The following is a 22,030-nucleotide window of genomic DNA, read 5'->3' as shown; positions in this document are numbered from 1 at the left end:
TGTATGTTATTGGAGCAGTAGATGTTTGACCTTGCTGGAAGCAAAAGTCCACTTCTGTTGGAAAACCACATAAGAAATGTGTGTTGTCATAACTATCCCATTTATGTTCCACACTACCATCATCCACCAATGACCTCATAACATCTTCATTAAATCCTATCATATCATTGTTTGTATTGCAAGCGTTCGCAACCATTTCATAAAATACAGGTCCATATGATTTTTCGGGTTCTGCAGGCATATTTCCATAAGCTCCCATGGAAAGCTAAAGAAATATTTAAACTTAGGGTTCTCAAAATTAACATAATAGTTGTCTTTCTTTCTAAATAGTGCCCAAATACTTTTAACATTAATAGGCGTATAAGCTGCTGTAAATGTTGCACTTGAACTATCTGTATTCTTTGAGAATGAACCGTCCATAGGAATCCAATCCATAACTTTAACAGGAAAACATAAAGCCTCGTTTGTATAATGTTCTACAAGTTCTGTATAAATGTTAGGGTCTAAAGAGAATGACTTTGGATGAATGAAACATTCATTAAAATCCATCTTTGTTCGAAATAGTTGCTGGGTTACAGTTGTAATAGTAACTGTTCCACTAGCTTCTACTGCCTTCGTTATCATAGTGAATGGTTCATTCCATGGAACAAATTTATTTGTCGGTGGATTTGAATCTGAAGCAAATGCAACTTTAAGAGTTGGATTGAAAGCAATGATATCATTTACAGATATAGATGTGCATTGTAAGGCGTCGCTACTGAACTTTACTTTAAGCTGAATGTTTCCTGCAAAAGCTGGAATAAATCGAATAGCTTCTAATGGAAGGAATCTTCTAACAGGAATTCTTAAACGAAGCTTAAAATCAAATGATTTTCCTGCTGTAATTGGACCACTAACAATTTGTCCTGTTCTGCATGTTCCCGAATGACTCCATACATCTTCATGTCGAGTCTTTGAGAAAACATCTACTTTCTTTATTTGTTCGGTAGTTTGTGAGTTTGAAGTTATATATGCTTCTTCTCTTGCGTTGTCTTGAGAATATACGATACGACCATTTGCAAGGATTTGATATCCAGCAACTGCATAGAAAGCGTCATCGAAACCAATCCAAAATCCTGGTGGGTTTGTTTTATTGGAACCTGAACCAATTTCTTTATCTACAATAAATTGACCTTCCATTTTATACGTAATGAATGTATTGTAAAGGTCCAACATATTTTCACCAGGAGGTGAGAGATTGAATGTTACCCATGTGTTATCTTTAGCAGTTCCAGGTTGTGATGGAATCTTTGCGTCAGAATATTTTCTATTAGTGTCACCAATTTGAACTGCATTGTCTATGATATCGAAATATGAGCGAATCTGATGAATATGCTCTGCTGGAGTAAATTCGTTTAACTGTTCGTTCTGCATGTATTTACTTCGGATAAAAATATCTATTTACTTCATTATTCTCACTCTTCTTCTTGGCATTCGTGGTGGAAGTTGTTTCTTGACATTTTCAATGAACTGTACATTCTCTTTTGTCTCAACTTCTTTCACTGGTGGGTCAGGGTTCTTTGACTCGGTTTGCTTTTCAATGAAATTCACAAACTTTGCAATAAGCTCTTGGTTCGTTATTGAAAGTACATCTGGCTTCTTTTCTTCTTGTTCTATTGACTTTTCAGTTTGAATAGAAGGCTTAACGTGGACTTCACCCTTGCCATACACCTTAATGTTGTCGCTTTCTGCATTCGCTAATGGAACCTTTCTTTTTCTTACGTATATTTTACCATCTTTACTCTGACTTACGTAATAGAAAGGATGTTGTATTCCTCTGGCGTCATTTAATATAATAGACTCTCGCTCTGATTTTGACAAGCTCATTTTACATCGGTTAAAGTTTTAATTTTGTTTTTTATCTGCAGTCAAATGACTCAGACAAGCCCTACGGACAAGACCCAAGGGGTCATAGATGTTGAAGCATTGAAGAAAGAAATTCGTGAGCAAATTTTATCCGAACTGAAGGAACAAAAACAAGAACAAAAGCCAGAGAGACCAAAGAGAAAACTTAGTGAAAAACAACTTGCTGCATTAGCTGCTGGAAGACAAAAGAACCCACGTTTGCTGGCGAAGAAAGCTAGAGAAGAAGCTGAAGCAAAAGCTAAAGAAGCTGAAGCAAAGAAAGAGTAAATGGTTTATTTTTATCCGAATTAAATGTATAGACAAATACCTTTATCTGTTGCGTTCAGTAGTGAAAACCCTGACGTCAAAATAAAGGGGAACAGAGTAACGTTTAAGTTTCCAACAGACTGGATTGTGAACATAAATGAAGAGAAGTACATTGCATAACATCTATGATATAACACGTGCTTTCAGAAAGGTTGACTTTATACTTCAAGTCGAGATTAGAAAATGACGAACAGTCTTTAAGCGCCCAAAACATTCACATATACAAATACTTTAAAGACGATACAACATTGTTGCAATGTATGATGATTTCATTTAATGAGATGTTCGAGAAAAAAGTTCAACATTGAAGTACAAACTTTACAGCCTTTACGTGAGTTTCTTGCACAACTGAAGGAAGAAGGTAGTCGGCCACAACTTATAGACTTTCATTATGAATTTAATGAAAATGAAGATGGAACTCATGACTGTCAATTCATTGTATTCTCACCATTCAATGAAGTAGCTAAAAGAAGAAAAAAATCCATTACGTATAAGATTTCAAATCTCTGAACCAAATGATGACTTCAAAAATGTTTTCAATTATTATGCAATGCTTCCGAGGAAAAATGAATTTTCAAAGATTGTAACACCTGGCATTTGGGATAGAAAGCAAGCTATATTATATTCAAACTTAAGTAAGGGAGTTGAAAATGAGTTCATTGGTCATACAAGAACTTCACCACTGCCAAATCCTAAGTATTACAAGCTTACTGGCTTCAATCGTGAGTTTTGGATAGACATGTTCTCCACTCATGACCATAAAGCACCTTTTTGCTACCTCCAGACCATAAGGACTGTCTCTACATTGAAGCACAACTCTTAAACTCTACCATCGCAGTATTGTAAATGACCTCATGGGCTTCGCCCTTGCCGCTAGCGGCTTATTTTTATCACGAATGACCTCATTGCTGACAAAAATAAATGACCTCAGAACTTCAACTTACGAATAAAGCTTGTTTTAGTCGTTATTGAGAAGTTAAACTTCTCGTCAAATGCAGGTGTAGCAGACTTACATAAGTCAAATCCAATCTCTTGACCGTCATAAAGTGCTTTGTAAGTTTCATTAAACTGAACTCAGAGTCTTTGTCAAATTTTCCTTGCGGAACCATTAAACCTTTATCTTCATCATAGAAACACTGAACAGAGTCAGGAAACATTTCATTAGCGGTTAAAGCAATAACATCTTGCTTCACGCCTTTCATTCTGCAGTGAAATGCAACTTCATTTAAATCATTCGTGAGTAAGTCTATGTAAGTCTTCTTTCCACAAAATATTGACTTGTATGCTAAACTTTGTTTTCCAGGTGTGATTTCTGCAAAGTCGCTATGAAATTGACCAAGGTTTTTACCAATGAGAACTCTTCCATAACGTTTCTCAAACTCTTCAGCTAAACGAGGGATATCTTCATTGTAGAGATGCATACTGTCGGTATCGCTATAAAAGATGTCCATTCCTAAGTCCTCAGCAGTACAGAATACTTCACACATTATTCTCTTCGACATAGACAGAATGTTAACACCAAGTGGACAGAAGTTAAAGTGTCTGCAAATACTTTTCGTTAGCTTGAAAATAGTTTTATCTGAACCATCCAAACCTTCGAACTTCACTATATGGTTGTAGTTTCTGATGGCATATCTTATAGCATCTTTGTCATTTACTATGGTTATTTTTGACTCAATAGGAGATAGAATAGTTTTGCCATAAATACTGTTCAGAATGAGCTTTATATTTTCTTGCAAAGGATTTCCTTCTTTCTTATACTTTAACCTTAACTCAAACAACTTCTTTACTTCATCTCTTATTCTAATATCTCTGTTTCCATCGTAATAGTATCCTTGCAACACTTCACATTTGACACCTTGATATTTTATGAGGTCTTGTAATGTTATATGGTCAACATACATTAAACAGCAAGTGTTTGAACTTCTGGGAACATTAAGTTCTGGATTTAGTTCAGGGTCACAAACTATTAAAGGAAAGTGTCTATGTATTCCAATCTCTGTTATCTTAATGAGAACAAAGAAGCCAGACATAAACTTTTCACCAATGGGTTCCTTTTGGTCGTCATCGAATAAATGTCTCATGAGATACTCTGTGCTTAACATTTCTTTCTTCATAACCTTTGGAATACCTTCTAAAGTATAAAGTCTTGCTATAGCGGATGGATATAATGAAACAGCGTCGAAATCAGCAATGAGTTTCTTTTCGCTCTTTTGTTTAATGTTATCTGACAACATACATCTTCCACCTTGAATGCATCTCGAAATAAATTCTCTTGGTTTATTTGAGAGGTCATATAAATTTCCATTCGGGAAGTACACTCTGTTCTCAAACAATTTGTTAGCAATAGAACAAATACTAACGTAGTCATAAACGTTTAAATCAAATTCTTTCAATATGTCATTGCGGAACTTAACAAAACCTTCTCTTAAAATTCTTACATCTTGTTTGCAATAAAATGTGCTATACTTTTCTAAGTCGAAGTGGTTCTCATCTATTCTGCAACCTTTGATGGAATCTATGTTCTTCATGAACGTATCTGCATCCTTGAAACTTACATGCTTCAGAAATGACACCAGTTCTGTTGTCATTTGCTAACAAAACACTGCTGTAGTAGTTATATGGAAATACTTCTTTCGGTCCTGTTTGTAAGTTAAACATAGCAGGAAATAGTTTAAGCTTCTTATTTATAACACTGTAAGAGTCTTTTATAATAATTGCCTCTTCCTTATATAAGCCAGTTATTTGCATTGTTCGTGAACCTTTAATGATTGGGAGTTTCCTTTCACTTCTGTCATGTGTCTTAAGATGAAGTTTATATCATAACTGAGGTTATGGAAAATATATTAAACTCTTGTCAGGAAGTCGTTCCAAAAATTCTGTTGCACAGTTCTGACCCCAAATGCTTTCACTCACTGAACCATCTTCACTGTCGTACATATGTTAAAGCTTTATGAAAGCCGTCTGGTACTCACACAAAGTCAGCAAAGAAAACATGCTCAGGAATGAACTTGCACTTATTTTTATTTACTTCTTTTGACTCTGCTTTCTTCTTCAGTTGTACACAATACTTTGGAGCATATGTCAAATCTTTAAATGGTGCAAGGTTCTGTTTATATAAGTCAGTCGTATATGTGAAAAGTTCTCCATAAGAAATAGGTTCGAAATATTTGCACTCCCACAATGTTTTCATAACATTCCATAACGGTGTTGTTCTATCATAACGAACTACATATTTGTTCTCTCTCTTTGTATATATTTTCATCTGTTTTCAATGTTCATTCCACCACAAGCTTTGAGAATTTCTATATAGTTGCGAATGAAATATGTTGTCATTGGTAATCTTTCGTTTAGCATGTAGTGGTCTTCAACAAGAAGTAAGTCAATAGTTCGAACAGTTTCACATTCTTTTGGTATGTATCTCTTTATTTCATTATGTCTTGAGTCATTGAAGTAACCAATGGTAACATTAAATGCTATACCTGTTGCGTCAGAAATTTCTTGTACTTTACTTTGAGGAAAGTCTCTAACACGAATGACTTCTCTCATGTGGTCAATAGTTTCTTCATCTACTCCAGCCTGAATGCAAGCATAAACGAAACAATTGTCTTCTGTCATAAGTGTTGCAGTTCTTTTGTTCAGTTCATTGAAGATTTGGTAGCGTTCAAGATTTATAGGTAATGTGCAAAGATACTTCCAGAACTGACCGCTTCTCTTCTTATAAAACTTCTTTTCACCATTATCTTTCCAAAAGCTTTCTATAAGTGCTGGGTTTCCTGTTTGCTTAAGAGCTTCCAAAATGGCTTTCTGGTCATTTGTCAGTGTGCTTTCATCTCTATATGGTCTCTTTTTTGGTTTGCCTTTCTTTACATCTGACATCGTTAAGCCTTCATATTCTGTTAAATCATACATCTTTATTTCGGTAAGATTCTTTATGTTTGTCAAGAAGAAGTCATAGTGCATTTCAACAATACCTGCAGCATTTGCTTCTATCTCTGATATAAAGTTCTCCTTCAAGAGCTGATGTAGTAGTGTTCCAATATTATTGAGGTTTAACGTAGAACATTCATACTTTCCACCAAGTTTATAACATACCATCCATCTCTGTTGTGAGTTTATTTTAATTTTCTCTAAGAGTCTCATGAAAACCTTACCGAAATGTTTGTGTAAGTAGTCTCTGTTTGGTTCATCTAAAGCTTCGATGTTAAAGTCAATGAGTCTATTGCCTGACTTCACATTTCTCTTCCTATTCTCTTCATCTTTCTTTAACCATCTCTCACCTTCTTTTGGTTTGTCGTCAATGGAACGAATGACATCGTTAGCTTTACGAACTTGTTCTATAGCACTTTTAAACATCTCTCTTCTCTGTTGTTTCAGTGTGTCGTCTCTTCTTCTTGTTTCACCAACGTTTGCATTTGTTATGTCAAACATCTCTTGACGAACATCATGCGAAAGAGCTTTACGAGTATGACCAACGTTTGCATTTGTTATGTCAAACATCTCTTGACGAACATCATGCGAAAGAGCTTTACGAGTATGACCAACGTTTGCATTTGTTATGTCAAACATCTCACGCCTTACTTCATGAGGTATTGAACGTCTATGATATAAGTCAATAGCAACGTCATTTAAAGGAAATGTTTTGTTATTAATGAACTCATGAATTCTATCATAACTTATTGCACCATTGTAGTCTTTAATGAAGTCAGCGAGTGCTTTTTTGTTTGTTGCGTAATGCTTTGCAACATCTATGTTAGCTTCTGTAAGAAGTTGTTTTATTTCCGAGTGTTCTAACTTAGACAACTTCCGATACATCTTTAGTAGGAAATAAAAAAAATATTTTTGAAAAAATTAGATTAGATTTTTTTTAAGTTATTTTTCAAAATAATTTAATATTTTTATTTTAATGAAACACATGCAAGATTGCAAGTTCTTTTCATACAATGCTCTCGCTAATGCCATCAAGAATGAGTTCAATAATGCTTCAAATGTTAATGTTATCTTTAACAAGAAGTTTGTGAAAGAATCTAAGTTTGGTCAGTATGTCAGACCATTAGCTATCGTCATTGACCGCAAACGTTATACTTCACAAGAGTTAGCAGTAGTTTTGAAACAAAAGAGTTTCTTCGTGAATGTCAAAGATACTCATTATACTGTCATAAAGAACTCTAACATTGACTTCTTCAGTATTGCTATGAATCTTTCCGAACAGAAAGAATATAAGAAGGGTGAAACAAATGTGAAATATTATCCTTCATCTCTGAAGACAATAACGAACAAAGATGTTATACAGAAATTCTTACCAAAGGTTGAAGAAGCTTCAATTGACATTGACGAAGGAAGTGAAATGGTTGAAGAAATAGACCCTGAAGCTATTTAAGCAAAAATATATTTTTGGTTAGTCTTCATATCGATATTTTACAACAATTCCCCAATGTATAAACTTTTCATACGCTTTTTCATAAGCTTTATATACCTTCAGAAATTTTGCATAATCTTTAGAAGCATTTAGATATTGTTTAAATGCTTTGTATGTCTTCATAAATTTTGCATAATCTTTTACATGCTGTTCGTTCTCCTCTTCTGTCATGAGTTCCGAATATTCTAAATTCATGTTCTTTCATATGAGATAAAATTTTATAAAAAAAAAAATAAAATTAGCTTAGATTTTTTTATTCTTCCTCTTTGAAGTTGTCGAAATATTCTGTTATTTTTTCCTTTAACAATGGTAAGTCTTCTTTGAATGTAAGTATTGTACAACCTTTGATGTCATAGTGTGTTTGAGGAAGAGTATTTTTGACAATTTCCTTTATTTGCTCATTCGGTGTCATTGAAATCGGTAAGTTTTCACGATAGAACCAGTTTCTGTCAGATTTGTAAATCTTAGCAAGGTCATAAAAGCTTTTGTTGTTTCTTCTGACTAAATGCAACATAACCATATCTTTATCTTCTTCATTTTCCATCTCTTCAGTATATATCATATACTTATAACTCTTTTCCTTTCCTTTTGGTACTGAACGCGGTATTCTTTTCTGTATGCTTTTGTCTTTGGATTCAATGACTTCATCTTTTGCTTGAAGTTTCTTTTCCATCTGTTCACGTTCTTGTCTGTGAATTTCGTCAAGAAGTTTACAAACATACCAAGCATAACGAGGCGAAGCCCACATTGCAACAGCATTTACAAGAAGTCTATGTACATAATATCCTCTTAAATTTATTGGCAAATTTTTACGATTTTCATGTGTTTTATGCATGGCCGATAAAAGTCGGTCTAGAGAAATTTCACTGTTTTCATGAGTTTTAGGCGACCCTGAAGGAAGTCGGTCTCGCTGTTCTTCACTGTTTTCAGAAAAAAGTATGTCTCGCTGTGCTTCGCTCAAAAGTTCTTGTGTGCTTTGGTTTTTGAACCAATCGTCTGCGTGTTTGGTATCTGGAGCAAAACATGCTGTCAAAATACTTTGCATTTGGTACATATCGTCTTTGACTGAACGAATGAGACAACTGTTTGTTATACTGTATGTACTCGTATTCTTCATTTATGGCTTCATGAACGATAGCATTGTTGTGTTCTCTGATGTTGTCATTACTGTCTTTACATACAAAATAAAAAAATAAATAAAAATAAAATTAGCGTTATTTTTTCTGAGATAAACACTATTTCTTCACAACATTAAATTTTATCCTGTATGAAATGACTTTAAAAAGATTATTGACTGACTTCGAATACTATCTCATTGACGCACTGACAGACCCTCAAAACTGTGTTGAAAGTTCTTTAAGCTTTAAGATTGAAGGTACGACGCATTTTGTCTTCACTTACGTATTGAAAGAATATGACCGTTATCATAACGAAGTGAATCAAACACTAATAAAATTTGTAGATAAAAAATTGGTTAACAATGAATATTTTAAACGTGAAGACCCAAACACTGCTGGAGATGATGAAGAATACAGACAAGCTATTGAAAAAAATAACGCAAGATTAGATGCAATAGAAAAGAATTTTAATGAATGTCTTACAAACACGTATGAATATCTTATGCGGTGGGAAGCTAGATGGAAATAAATTTACGTCAAATATGCAATTTATAAAATCTTATGTCGACAGGCTACGTAGCACAGTGGTCTAAGGTGGTGTTATGGAGGGGTCAGAGTCTGTGGTTCGAACCGCGACAGCGCCGTATTTTCTTATTTTCTTTGTTTGTCTTGTTTGTCGTGAATAAAAAGTGTCATAAAAGTGCTCTATCTTCCACGGGAATAAATAAAAAATTTACTTTATTTCTTCTTTATTTCTTTATTCCCGTGGAAGAAGGGTTTTGCTGTTTTTTCTCAGCCGAAATCAATGATTTTTTCATTTTTGGAATCCTTAGCGAATGAGGAATCTTTTCTCTCGTGGAAGCTTTGAACAAAAATATAATTTAGGTGAAGAGGTGAGATCTCACCTAATTTTTCACCTAATTTTTCACCCCTTGAACTTTTTATAACATTCGGTCATAACTTCATCAATTTCATTTAAATCACGATTTAAAAACTCATTGACTTCATCTTCAACCGTGTCATCTTGTAATAAGAATATTTTCTTTAGTTTCATGTCAACATCCCGAACAGCACAAAGGATAAAATCATATTCATTTCTTCCGTTAAACATACTTTTTCTTTCTCGTTCATCGTTAAATAAATTATTGAAAATATAAACAGCGGTGTAAAAGTTATGTACTGTGTTAAATGTTGAAGCTTCACCTATTTTAGATTTTAGGATTCTTTTAGTAAGTAAATTGTTATCGTTCTTTCTCTTTTCCTTATCGTTCATGTCGAATCTGTCGAACCACATATCCTGTATTTCATCGAATTTACGAACTATAGAATCCGTCATTTCCCTGGTTAATGAGGGGTAATCATTATTAATTTTTTCATATAATTTGTCCATATGATTTTCATCGACGTTTCCGGAAAGCATTTAATTAAAGCAAAAATATTTAGGTGAAGAGGTGAGATCTCACCTCTTTTTTCACCCCAGTTTTTTCACAAGCGTTTTACATGAATTGTACGATGTATATTTGAAATCCTAAACAATTTCGTAGCTTCTATTTCTTCTGTCAGTATGTCAAAAGTTTTAACAATACCGAAGGTTTCTTTATACTTCTTCTTGACGTCAGATAGAAGGAAATCTTCTGCTGTTGGATAGTTTTTGTTCAGAAATTCTAACATGTTCATTTTATCTTCTGCTGGCTTTTCTGCTTCTTTCTTTAAGTCTGCATAGTCGTTTCTATTCTTTCTATCTCTTTGACTGAGTAGTTATATTTCCTAATTGCTGCCTTACATTTTGAACATTGCGGGTTCATTTTTGCGTTATACATTGAAATAAAACCAGCTAAAACAACTAAGGCGTCAATGGTTTTCTTCATCTCAAACATAGCGGGTCTTATTTGTTCGTTCCATACTTTGCCTCTTCTATCTTTATCTCTTATTTCCCAAACACATTTTGCAACTAATGAAACAAAGTTGTCGTAGGTCTTAAATTCTTCAGATTTATATATGTCAGAAACATTCTTATATACCATGTCGCAATCTTTGTCCATAACCTTATGGTTGCAATGAAAACCAAGGAATTCATAATTTACTTTACGTATGAACTTCTTTATTTCTACTGAGTCAGTTGGTTTCACTTCAATTTCGTCGAATTCAGGAATAGTGAGTTTTTGTTGTTGGATTTCAGGCAATTTGGGTAAATGGTCAATAATGTCCTGCATTTCATAAAGATATTCTTCATTTTCTTCATCTTTCGCACTACAGTCTAAATTACTTGTTAAAAGTTCTTGCTTTATCTTCTGGATTTCTGTTTCAAAAGTATATGAAGAAGGAATGAAGTTTTTCATCTCTACTAACATTGACGTAGGATTCATGACTAACGAGTTTGGTGCTGTTGTTGTGGACAGAGTCCCGCCGTTCGCGGCTTGAATTGTTGTTGTGCCGATTGTTGAAATCATATCTTTTATACAAAATAAAAAAATAAAAAAAAATAAAACTAACTTTATTTTTGGTCTTTTGTGAAAATTCATGAAAATTCAAGAGGTTAGAAATGAGGTGAAAAAACAGGTGAGATCTCACCTCTTCACCTAAAATATATTTTTTGGTGAATTCAATAAAAATAAATGGTTCATTTACTCACAATATTTTTTTACAAAACGACCCCAAACTTTTAACTTCTTTTCTGCAGCTTCAAATGCTATCTTAGCGAGTTCATATTCTCTAAATTCTCTCTTTAAATCTTCTTGTTCCCATTGGTCTAGTTCGTATGGAGAATCTCTATAACCATAATATATCTCACGTTCATGTTCTAATTGTTTTTCACACATTTTTCCAACTTCTTCTTCAAACAAATGTTTAGCATTCTCTACTGTATCTTCGAGTTCTTTTTCATCTAACTTCTCATGAACTTTCTTGTCTATGGAGTCCATAATATCTTTGACATAAAATGCATACTTTACAGAGCACCATTCAGCAACAAAATGAACGAGGTCAGCATGTATGTAAATACCTTTGAATTCATTCATAACGCCCTTAGTAAGCTCATAAAATGCTTGTTTTGAGGTTGAGCCACTTTTGGCTCGACCGTATTCTTTCAACCAAAACTCAAGAATTTCCTGCATTTTAGCACTATTGAGAAATCTGTTTAAATGGTTTAACTTTCCTGCTTCTCTTGCCATCTTTGTTGCATTAATGTAACCATCCTTGTCTCTACGTAAGACTTCAATACCGTTATAAGTGCCTTTTGTGAATGTTTCGCCATTAGATTTGTTCGTGAATGTTTTTGCTTCGACTGACATTTCTGTTCTTACATACAAAATAAAAAAAATAAAAAAAAATAAAACTAACTTTATTTTTTATTTCGGGAAAATTCATGAAAATTCACGGGGTGAAAAAAGAGGTGAGATCTCACCTCTTCACCTAAACATTATTTTTGTCTGATTTACATCTAATGAAAAAGTTTAGAAGAATTTTCTTATTCTTTCTGGCATATTTTTGTCTTTCCAGTACTCCCGCTCTAATGGTCCCAGATGTGTTGGCTTCGACTCTCTCAAGTTCTTAGATGGTATAACATCTTCAACGCCTCCTTCATATCTTACTTTATAAGTGTCATCGTTTGTGTTATAGCCAAGTATTTCAATAACCACTCCTCGCTTTGCTTCGTCAATGGTTTCAGCAAGTTTGCCATTACTACTTTCGACTAATTTATGTCGAGGATAAAACGCAATAGAGTCGTCGGCAGCTTTTATAAGATATCCATTACCTTGCGTAGAGTCTACGATATAATAATTTCGACTTAACCTTAAACGTTTCTTTGTCAACGGTTTGTCGTCAAGAACTACACGAACTTTTGTACCAGGAATGAGGGTAAATTGTGTTGAATTTCTGATATTTTGTGTTTGGCTTCGTTTCTTTTGTATATACTTTTCTTCTTGTTGTTGTGTCATTGAATTTGGTGTATGTCCTGTTGTAGAATGTGTTGAGGAATTATATACTTCGAGAAAATGTTTCATTGTTTCTTCGGTAAAGTCTCGCTCTTGGTTTAAATCTCTGAGAGTCCTTATGAAGCGGTTTATGATGCCGAGTATGTTATGGTTATGGTCTTCAGTAGTGTAGTGAGTTATGTTATGCTTAATGAGAAATTCTGTGATTTCATTGCTGAGGTATGCACTGTCTTGGTCTGATGTTAAAGTACTTGGGTTATGTTCTGCTACAAACTTTTGTAAAACTCTTAACACTTCACGAGTTCCTTTATTTTTCATTGGATATGCATATGCTTTACGAGTGTTAACATTTATGAAGATGAGGAATGGTTTATGTCCTCCTTTTCTGCTTTGAATGAGAGTGTCAAATTGGTATGCGTCAGGAGTGTTGGAGTAAATTGGTAAAAAGTAGTCGTAAGGGTTTATTTTTGTTTGATGTACAACATTTTTGTCAAAGAACCTTTTCACTTCAGCTCTGTTAGTAAATCCCCGACTCTTTGCAGCTTCATTGAACTTCTTAAATGACCTCCATGGATGTTGTTCGAATACTTCTTTCAAGCTCATTTATGTAAAGTTAAAGAGTTTAACCAACTCGTATCCAAGCGTGCATTGTTATATAAGGAGGCATATAATCTTTTCCATTACCTGCTGGGTCTGTAATACCAGCTACAACATGTGTATGATTTCCTGCAGTTCCACAGAAAATACCTGTGCTTGAATCTGGGTCAGTTGAAATATCATATCTGCATTCCCTGTCTATCCGAACCCGCTGCAAGATTTGTATAACCTCTTTTTGTTATTGAATGTGAATGGTTTCCTTCCACAGATGTTCTTCCACTGAACCTATGCATATGTGAAGGAAGGTTTTCAATACCTATTTTCTTTGAACCTCCCATCTTCATTGACTGCGTATTAGTGTAGAATGGAAAACTGTCAACTATTTCATACCATCTACCACCAAATAAAGTGTTTGGATTTATTGGATTCATAGACGTATAAACAGCTCCTATAGGATATATTAAATCATATATGCTCATAACTCTATAAACATATTCTAAAGAACTTATGTCATTAAATACCATTTGGAATGTATCTCCCGGATGAAATGTTGCATTTGTTCCACTTTTATAATGTAATGTTAGTTCAATAGAATTATCCAAGAAAAATTCAAAAGTATCTGGTTGAAGACCTCTAACAAATTCAAATGGAGTTGCTGGTTCACCATTTATAATTTCTGTTGTAAATGTCATTGTATCTGGTTTCGAAAATTTCTTTGTTAGTTCTGCATCCACATAAGTTTTATCTGCTTTCTTATCTAACATTGTTGGTAGTTCATGTGCTTCAAAGTTTCTGGCATGACTTTCAATGTTCAACTGTTATCTAAAGTTTAGAGTATCTTTTACGCTTGTACTTGGATTTCTAATGGTGCACTTGAACCAAGGTCAAAGTTCAATATTATGTCGTCTGCTCTAACAGTAGTGAAGGATTTATGTGTATGGTTCTTGTCAGCTTTACTGTCTAATGTAGCTTGAAGTTCATTTATATCGGAGATGTTGTGTTTATGAGATTTCAAAACTTTGTTCATTGCTTCGAGTTCAACTTTGTCAGCTTTACTTTTAATAGCATCTTCAAACGTTATTTTTGCCTTAACTCTCAAAGTAAATCTTGGTTCAACTAATACACCGTTAACATTGAAAGTAGAGGCATAAATTTCACCGGTATAACCAAATGCTTCTGGTGCTTTAGCTACATCATACTGTACAGTACAGCTTATGTCATAACCTTTAGCACGAATGTATTTATATCTTCTTTCATTAACATTTTTTGTCTTCGCTTCATCACTTCGTGTTAAATATCCATGGTAGTCCGTTATAATCTGTTCGTCTGAAGTTATATAATGAACATGGTTCTTGTCCGCTTTACTATTTAATGTAGCTTGAAGTTCATTTATATCGGAGATGTTGTGTTTATGAGATTTCAAAACTTTGTTCATTGCGTCAAGTTCATTTTTGTCCGCTTTACTATTTAATGTAGCTTGAAGTTCATTTATATCGGAGATATTGTGTTTATGTTCTTTATCTGCTTTTTCGGCTAATTTCTCTTCTATCTCATTTATTTCAAGTTCATGCCTACCACCACCTCCCGAAGAAGTATTTTTCTTCAGCTCTTGAAGAACGTCCACTTCGCCATCTTTGGTGTCAATAATGAGACTTTGTGTTAAAACCTTTCCTGTCTTAATGGATGTTTGTAAAACTTCTTCTTCACCGTGTTCGGGGTCATGGTCGTCATCATATCTTGTGAAATCAGATATGTTGTCATACATTAACATATCTGTCTCAAAAGTTCTGCTATTTGAAACTGGAACGAAAGATATACAGAACTTTCATCATCTCCTAAAGTCAAGTCTGCTTTCTTAAGTATTTCTTGAATGTATGCAATGAGAACAGAGTACCTTGGAAAATATTCGAACAATATTTCATTAGCTGTTGGTTTTGGTGGTTCTTCTGGAGTTTCTGTTGTTTCAGTTCCTTCTGTAGGTTCTGTTGGAGTTTCTGCATCTCTTGACTTCAATGCTCTTGCTCTCAAAGACCTAAATGTTAGAGCACCGGGTTTTACAAAGGACTTTATAAATGCTTTAATAGTTCCTGGTAAGTTATTGTTAGCATTAAGTAAGTTCCTTATGCTTCCATCATGTACGTCCATAGCACTATGTAAAAAATCTATACTTTTCTTGTAGTCAGCAATAGACTGACTGTGATTTTTTAAAGATTTGTCAATACCTTTAAGCCAATCTTCATGCATGTCTGATACTGAGCCAAGAATATCATTTGCTTCCTTTAGTGTATTTTGTGCTTGTCGTAAAGTATCCAATCCCGTACGTGCATTGTTTGCTATACGTCTTACAGTATCTATTTGACTCCTTGTTTCTTGCATCCAACCAGATAAAGTTTTAATAGTATCCGAACCATTTGAAATGAAGTTCAAAGCATTTTTAACGTCATTTAAAACTTCTTCACCAAGTACCGCCCATATCTTTCCGATTTGGTATTGAAGAACTCCATATGAAGCAGCTGTTAAACCAGTATTTATAAGGTCCCATATCCATGATTTAGCAGTTTTTCCATCCTTTCCATCCTTTCCATCCAAACCGTTTTCGCCTTGAGGTTCCTTGTATTCCTTGTATTCCTTGTGGTCCTTGAGGTCCGGTGTCACCCTTCTCTCCTTTCAGTTCATCTTTATGTTCGTTATAATATTCTAATGTCATAAGGTGTACATCATTACTGCTACCAGCAACGCCAAGAATTTGTTTCTCATTCATGACTAAATTCTTTAGGCATTTAATGTTGTCGTCAAATCGAAAGCTCTTTAACAATTCAATGAGAACATTTAATACTTTCACTAATGAGGCATCTACTGTAGAATTTATATATTGCACCGTTCCATCATTTATGATAGGAACCTTGCTTGTTGTAATGAATGGGTCATAAGTGTTAAAAGTATCGAAATCAATGACTTTTTTAGTTTTTCCATCGTCAATGACTAAATCATTGCCTTCAATGGTTAAAGTTGAGTTTTCGTTTACTAGTTCATGTGCTCTTCTTGCTTCATTTGTTTCATACGCATATGCAGCAATAGTCATATTTTAATGAGAATAAAATGTTGTTCTATTTGCAAAGTACAGACCCAAACGAATATGGAACAGTAAAGCTTCAAACAAACTTAGGTCTACAGAATGAAGCACTTGCTTTCAGAGTTGTTGACTTCAATACTATCGCAACTTTTGTCATAACAGATGAAACAGATTTCATGGAGTTTGAAATAGATGGAAAGAAGCACGAAATAAGATTTCACAATAATGTAGAATATAAGATGGAAACATTAGCTGGAGTGTTAAATGCTCTCATAAATACTACAATAAACAAGGATAACGAAGAAAACTTAATGAATGTTAAACTTATTGCAGGAGTTTTGAAGTTCAGTTATGTGAAGGAGTTTAAGATAACACGAATGAGTCATAGAGTTCAATTGCTTCTGGGAGCATACCATATGACATTTCCTTTGAAAAGTGTTGACAAAACGATTGAGATGAAATCTGTTCCATACGTATGTTATGGTAATTGTTTGTACATTGAGTCTAAAATAGCTAATGTCACAGGTATTTCAGGAGTTAATAGTAAAGGTTCAGTAGAATATAAGTCTTTCTGTTATGCAGTCAATTCAATGTTCATTCCAAACGTTCCTGTCATAGCAACTCATTTAGGTAAATGGTTCGCATTAGTCCTCATAATTTGAAAGACATGCAATTCAGACTTGTTGACTTTCAAGGAGAGCCTGTAGAACTGAAGGCACCAGTGCGAATGACTGTTGAAGTTGACTTTTTAGAAAATATTAAATGCAACAGCTTACAAGAGAACTCAGAGCTAAAAATATAAAGTATGAATGTTATGTATTAGGTCATGAACTTTGGTTGTTGCTGTTTGATGAAACAAATGAATTAGTTATGTCAGTCAAGAGAACAGAAAAAGGCGTCAAAGGCGCCGAGCGCAAAGCGCTATATTGTGTTAGTGAAAACTGCACCAAGTCAATAAGATTAGGTTTGCATTATGAAGATGAGTTCGATACTGTTGAAGAAGTTTTGGATAGATATTACAAATTGCTTTAATTTACTAAAACATATTTCAAGCAAAGTTTATATTCTGTTGAAAGTTTTGTATATTCATTCGAATATTTATACTTAAACTCAACTCCTGTAGTTCCTGGTGTTTCAATGATGCGGATGTTACCTATTTTCATGAATGGTGGCGTTTGACCACAGCATTCGATTTCAGGGTCGAGATAGTCAATGACACATTGTTTCCCTGTTATTCGTGATATAACATTTTCAAGGTCCTCCTTTGTTAGAATTATTTGGTTCTTGCTTATAAGATTTGTCAAAAGCTTCTTATCGTCTTTGAGTAAAATTGTTTGGTATAACTGAAGAAGGTAATGGTCTACGTTATCTGAAGGATTTGTTTGAACATTTATGTAAGGATTGTCGTTGGCTTCTCTTGAAAGAATTTGGTCCAGTGGTGGATACTCTAACTTAACATCTGATGTAGCGTTAGCGTTTGAAGCTGAGTTTAAATTCACGGATTTCAGTTCTGGTTCTTTTTCTTTCAAACACTCTGAACTATAGTTCTTTATGACAATATTGTTTGTCGTTCGTGAGTCAACATTTGATGTTGGTTCAATTGGAACATTAACGGCACCAGCTAAGATGGATTTGCTTCTCATTTCATATAGAATAAAAACCTTTTATATGTATGAAATGAACAATATACTCGACAAGGGTTTGAATGTAAAGCTAACGAATGAAAATATTGTTGAATTCACTGAGACAGGAGCTGTGTATAAAGATGTAGAACTACTGAACAAAAGAGCTAAGGGAAGAAGCAGGAACATGAACAAAGGGTGGAAGCCTATAAAAATTTATGTCAATGATGGCTCAGGAGGTTCAAACATAAAGTATGCAGAAAGTTATAGAGTTTATGCTCTCAAGGGAGAGAAGCCTTCATTTAAGAACAGCTATTCTAACACATATCCTCAAAAGCTAACGGATGGAGAAGTGGATGATATGAATGACAGCAAAAATATTAACAGAAATGGCGACAGAGATGCATGGAATTTGTTTACCATCAGTCAATTGAAGGTTAAACTTTAAAACAATGTTGGTCGTTCCCATGGAATATTTTTGACTTTAATGGTATTAGTCATGATATGAATCTCAAGGTATGAACGAGGAGAGATGAGAGACTTATATGCTTCCCAAATTTCTTCAAAAGGTAATGTTATACCTGACTGTTTCCAAATGAGTTCAATATCATAACGTGAGAAACCTTGAAAGATAACGAAGTCAGTTATGAGACGTTTTATGTTTAAAGCTAAAAACCTCCATGTTTGCATAAGTATTGCTACAGTTAAATGGTAATGTCTGACTTTAGTAATGATATTAGCTAATGGTGAGTCTGGTTTTGAAACTAAACCTTTTCCGGCGAAGTCGTCGCAAACTAACAAAGTATTTGAAGGATATTTTTTGAAGGGGTATTTTGAAAGTTTTGATAGAATGTAGTTTGTCAGTCGTTTCATATCGTAAACTCCTGAGTACTGACGTAAGTGGTGTTTGTCAATAATTCTTTCCATCTCCTCAGAAGTCTTTTGCATTCCTGACTGTATAAATTCAACGATGGCATAATATTTCCTCTTACGTCGAATGTAACGTTGAAGAAATTCAATGAGTTCACTGTCTGGAACTTTAACGACAGAGGCTTGAACTTTTGACATAAATGTTTTCGCTGTTGAATCCATAGAGTCTGAAGTTGCTGATATAATGATTTGGTCATAGTAAGAGTCGTTTCCTAAACGCTCTGTTATGAGTATATGACGAATTAAATTAAATGTCTTACCTGAACCCATCTTTCCACAATAGAAATAAACGCCATTTGAACAGAACTCATAGTCCTTACTGAAAGGAAGAATGAGAGAAGAGTTAAGTTTGTCTGTAGTTTTCATTCATGTCTTCATCTACGTCATGTATTAAATGCTTCATTTTATCTCCATTAAAAATGCAAGTCAGAAATATTCAGAACATAGCACCGAGTCTAACTGACAAGAGTATAAAGATATACTATGAACACGTTATGATGAAACCAACCAAAATTCAAGAAAGTCAGTATACTTATGAATATCCAAGGCACTGGGTAGAGTATGTAGGAGGTGAGAAAGCTATTGAAATCAGACAGGTTCGAAGTATTCCAGCAGGAAGAACAATATTATTGAAGAACTTTAATGTTTTGAGATATAATGATGAAACAAAGAAGCAAGATAGTTTTCCTGTTGCTGTGTATGTGAACCTAGACACAGGAGATGACATGAAAGTTTTTAACACAAAGCTTCAAACGGTAGTGAGAGAACAACTGACTGCGGAAGGGCATCCATTACCTTCAGAAGTTACCATAGCATATAATTTTGAAACAAACTCAATAGATTTTAAAGTCATCTCTGCAAATAAGTCAGGTTTTACATTTAATGAAGCAGATGTATATTCGAATGAAAACTTCAAAGCTATTGCATGGTTAGATAATGACGATTGCTTTAAGAAAATATTTAAATTCAGTGACTCAACGATGTCAATAGATGACCTTCGTGGAATGTTACCATCGACGTTTACAGTTGAAGGTTCAGCAGGATTGCTTACAAGATTGTCAATTGGTGGTATTTGGTCTCGTGAGAACATTGTTATAAAATCCAGTATAAGTGAATTTGCTGAAGAATCTATATTATGTCTTTCAAACTACATGTATTCGCCACCGAAGCATTATAGTATAACAAACTTTGTCAGTAAGTTTAACATAAGACTTGTCGAACCTTCTTCAATGAAAGATGTTGTGCTACCTAAAGATGGAAAGGATGGACTCATTATTGAGATGATTTTAATAGCATATTAAATGAGCTTGTTCTTGAAGGTCATTCATGATGAAATAACTGTTGTAGAAGATGTTAGCAATTGTTCAGACATTTTGAAGCGTATAGATGATATAAGAAATAAGTTAGATAGACCGCAAAGCGGTGAGGGCGAAGTCCGTGAGAACGCTTATGTTTCATTGACTTTCTCCAGTAACGAGAACTTTTATGAGATAATATTGAAGAGAGATGATTTTAATATGGTGTAAATGGTAGCTTGGGCAGTTTTAGGCGCAATGGGAACAAAAGCATTAGCATTTGGAGCAAAAGCACTTGGAGCTTATGACGCAGTAAATAAAATGAGTGGAGGAAGGGTTTCGAAGACATTAGATGCAAATAAAGGGAAGATTGGAGGCTGGGTTGCAAAGAAGTTAAGATTAAATAAAATAGGGCTCATAAATAAAGCATCCAATTTGGTTGCGACTGAGTCAGAAAATGCTTTAGGAAAGGACGATGAGTTTGCAAAACACGCAAAAGACTTTAATGACCAGATGAAAGGTGAAACAATGCATTTAAATAGAGTCGATGGAACTCTTCCTCCATCAGTAGTTCTTCCGTATGGTCCCTATGGAATGTATGGAAACCCTTACGAAAGACCATTTAACCCATTGACTGGTGGAAGTAACTGGTATCATTACGGCCGAAGAAGAAAGACAGTCAAGTTGGAGACAGACGTGAAGAAAGCAACTAAAAAGAAACCAAGGAAGAGAGTTATAAAGCAATGAATTCAACAGGGTGAAAAAAGAGGTGAAAAAAGAGGTGAGATCTCACCGCTTCACCTAAATTTATTTTTGTGCTATGTTTTCATACGTGTGAGGGTGGTGATATCATTAATTTTTAAGTTTATTTTTTTATTTTATTTTTTATTTTATTTGGATGTAAATGACGAAAACTATTGAGATAACAAACTACAACGGTCATGAGTTCAAGAATTTGTTCTTCGTTCCTCGTGAAAATACATTCTATCAGATACGAGGGAGAAAGGGTAAAGTTAGTTTGAGCGTTTATGACAACAAACATAATGGGAGATATATAAAAGCAATAGATACAAACGGTAAGCGTGTTTCATTAGCTTTGTCAAAACTTACTAACATTTATTTTGACAGTGACTTTGACTCTGACGATTGGAGTGACAGCAGCGATACTGAAGAATATGAACTATTGTGTGAAGCACAGCAATGGGAAGCGCTGCAATACTTTTGTAAGTGAGAACATTAGTGGGAACGTTAGTGAGAACGTTTATTTTTCATTAGTGAAGTCGTTTGTGTTGTAAAATATACGTTAGTAGTTTTGTAAAGTGTCAAACCGTTATCTTGGGTAAGGTGGAACGCAGTGTCGCCGTACCCAAGATATGTATACTAACTTCATTTGCTAAATTAAAAAGTGACAATGGGCTAGTCTGTCCCTTTCTCGAGTGATTTTCTCATATTTAATAATATATTTAAGTTGGCGTATCTTATGCCCTTCCAAAAATATGTATTAGAAAGATGACTTATAATTTCATAAATTATTTTGTCCCGACGGTTTGAGCGGTTATCAGAATGGTTGCTTACACAATGCGTCAGCAAAATGTCGGTTGGGGTGCCCTTCTTGGCCTCCTGAGTACTCACCAAGATACCCCAGCTCCCGCAAAACACCTCCCTTAGGTGCGCATTACCTGACGGCATTATTTTGCAATTATTTCAAATTTTTTAGATGTCTTTTGTTAAAGTTTGTTAACTAAAGACTTGAAAACAGCTTACCGCTTCAAGCTGCTCTCTTCCCGGTTCCTCTGCCGCAATCTTCTGTTTGATTGTGCGCAAAGCTCT

General features: G+C 34.4%; 9 protein-coding genes and 4 pseudogenes across 13 annotated transcripts, besides 2 other annotated features; 3 read left to right on the top strand and 10 right to left on the bottom strand.

The window, feature by feature from the left end:
* Nucleotides 1-21,586: part of a mobile genetic element that runs on past the window's edge.
* Nucleotides 1,912-2,124, top strand: TVAGG3_0728520 (uncharacterized protein; the record flags this gene model as incomplete). The annotated part of the gene is made up of 1 exon (XM_051244412.1): nt 1,912-2,124. A coding segment is annotated over one exon (213 nt), but the record flags the coding sequence as incomplete, so codon positions are not given.
* TVAGG3_0728510 lies at nt 3,139-3,713 on the bottom strand (annotated as a pseudogene). The gene has a single exon. A coding segment is annotated over exon 1 (575 nt).
* On the bottom strand, nt 5,724-6,711 carry TVAGG3_0728500 (organellar and viral DNA polymerase type B; the record flags this gene model as incomplete). The annotated part of the gene is made up of 1 exon (XM_051244411.1): nt 5,724-6,711. A coding segment is annotated over one exon (988 nt), but the record flags the coding sequence as incomplete, so codon positions are not given.
* Nucleotides 8,063-8,795, bottom strand: TVAGG3_0728490 (annotated as a pseudogene). Its single transcript has one exon. A coding segment is annotated over exon 1 (733 nt).
* Nucleotides 8,903-9,277, top strand: TVAGG3_0728480 (uncharacterized protein; the record flags this gene model as incomplete). Its single annotated transcript, XM_001579538.1, has 1 exon — nt 8,903-9,277. The coding sequence occupies one exon, from the start codon at nt 8,903-8,905 to the stop codon at nt 9,275-9,277; it is 375 nt and encodes a 124-aa protein (XP_001579588.1).
* On the bottom strand, nt 10,234-10,790 carry TVAGG3_0728470 (annotated as a pseudogene). The gene has a single exon. A coding segment is annotated over exon 1 (557 nt).
* TVAGG3_0728460 (organellar and viral DNA polymerase type B) lies at nt 10,846-11,198 on the bottom strand (the record flags this gene model as incomplete). Its single annotated transcript, XM_051244410.1, has 1 exon — nt 10,846-11,198. A coding segment is annotated over one exon (353 nt), but the record flags the coding sequence as incomplete, so codon positions are not given.
* Nucleotides 11,373-12,038, bottom strand: TVAGG3_0728450 (uncharacterized protein; the record flags this gene model as incomplete). Its single annotated transcript, XM_001304122.2, has 1 exon — nt 11,373-12,038. One exon carries the CDS (start codon nt 12,036-12,038, stop codon nt 11,373-11,375), a length of 666 nt encoding a protein of 221 aa, XP_001304123.2.
* On the bottom strand, nt 12,201-12,752 carry TVAGG3_0728440 (integrase core domain containing protein family; the record flags this gene model as incomplete). The annotated part of the gene is made up of 1 exon (XM_051244409.1): nt 12,201-12,752. One exon carries the CDS (start codon nt 12,750-12,752, stop codon nt 12,201-12,203), a length of 552 nt encoding a protein of 183 aa, XP_051090996.1.
* Nucleotides 12,785-13,286, bottom strand: TVAGG3_0728430 (integrase core domain containing protein family; the record flags this gene model as incomplete). The annotated part of the gene is made up of 1 exon (XM_051244408.1): nt 12,785-13,286. A coding segment is annotated over one exon (502 nt), but the record flags the coding sequence as incomplete, so codon positions are not given.
* On the bottom strand, nt 15,193-16,041 carry TVAGG3_0728420 (annotated as a pseudogene). Its single transcript has one exon. A coding segment is annotated over exon 1 (849 nt).
* TVAGG3_0728410 (uncharacterized protein) lies at nt 17,698-17,996 on the bottom strand (the record flags this gene model as incomplete). Its single annotated transcript, XM_051244407.1, has 1 exon — nt 17,698-17,996. A coding segment is annotated over one exon (299 nt), but the record flags the coding sequence as incomplete, so codon positions are not given.
* On the top strand, nt 19,631-20,206 carry TVAGG3_0728400 (uncharacterized protein; the record flags this gene model as incomplete). Its single annotated transcript, XM_001302736.1, has 1 exon — nt 19,631-20,206. The coding sequence occupies one exon, from the start codon at nt 19,631-19,633 to the stop codon at nt 20,204-20,206; it is 576 nt and encodes a 191-aa protein (XP_001302737.1).
* Nucleotides 21,586-21,634: a mobile genetic element.
* Between the last annotated feature and the right edge of the window lie 396 nt (nt 21,635-22,030).

Source organism: Trichomonas vaginalis, chromosome III, assembly GCF_026262505.1.
Source record: "Trichomonas vaginalis G3 chromosome III, whole genome shotgun sequence".
Classification (NCBI taxonomy): domain Eukaryota; phylum Parabasalia; order Trichomonadida; family Trichomonadidae; genus Trichomonas; species Trichomonas vaginalis.
This window is presented reverse-complemented; position numbering and strand designations above follow the sequence as displayed.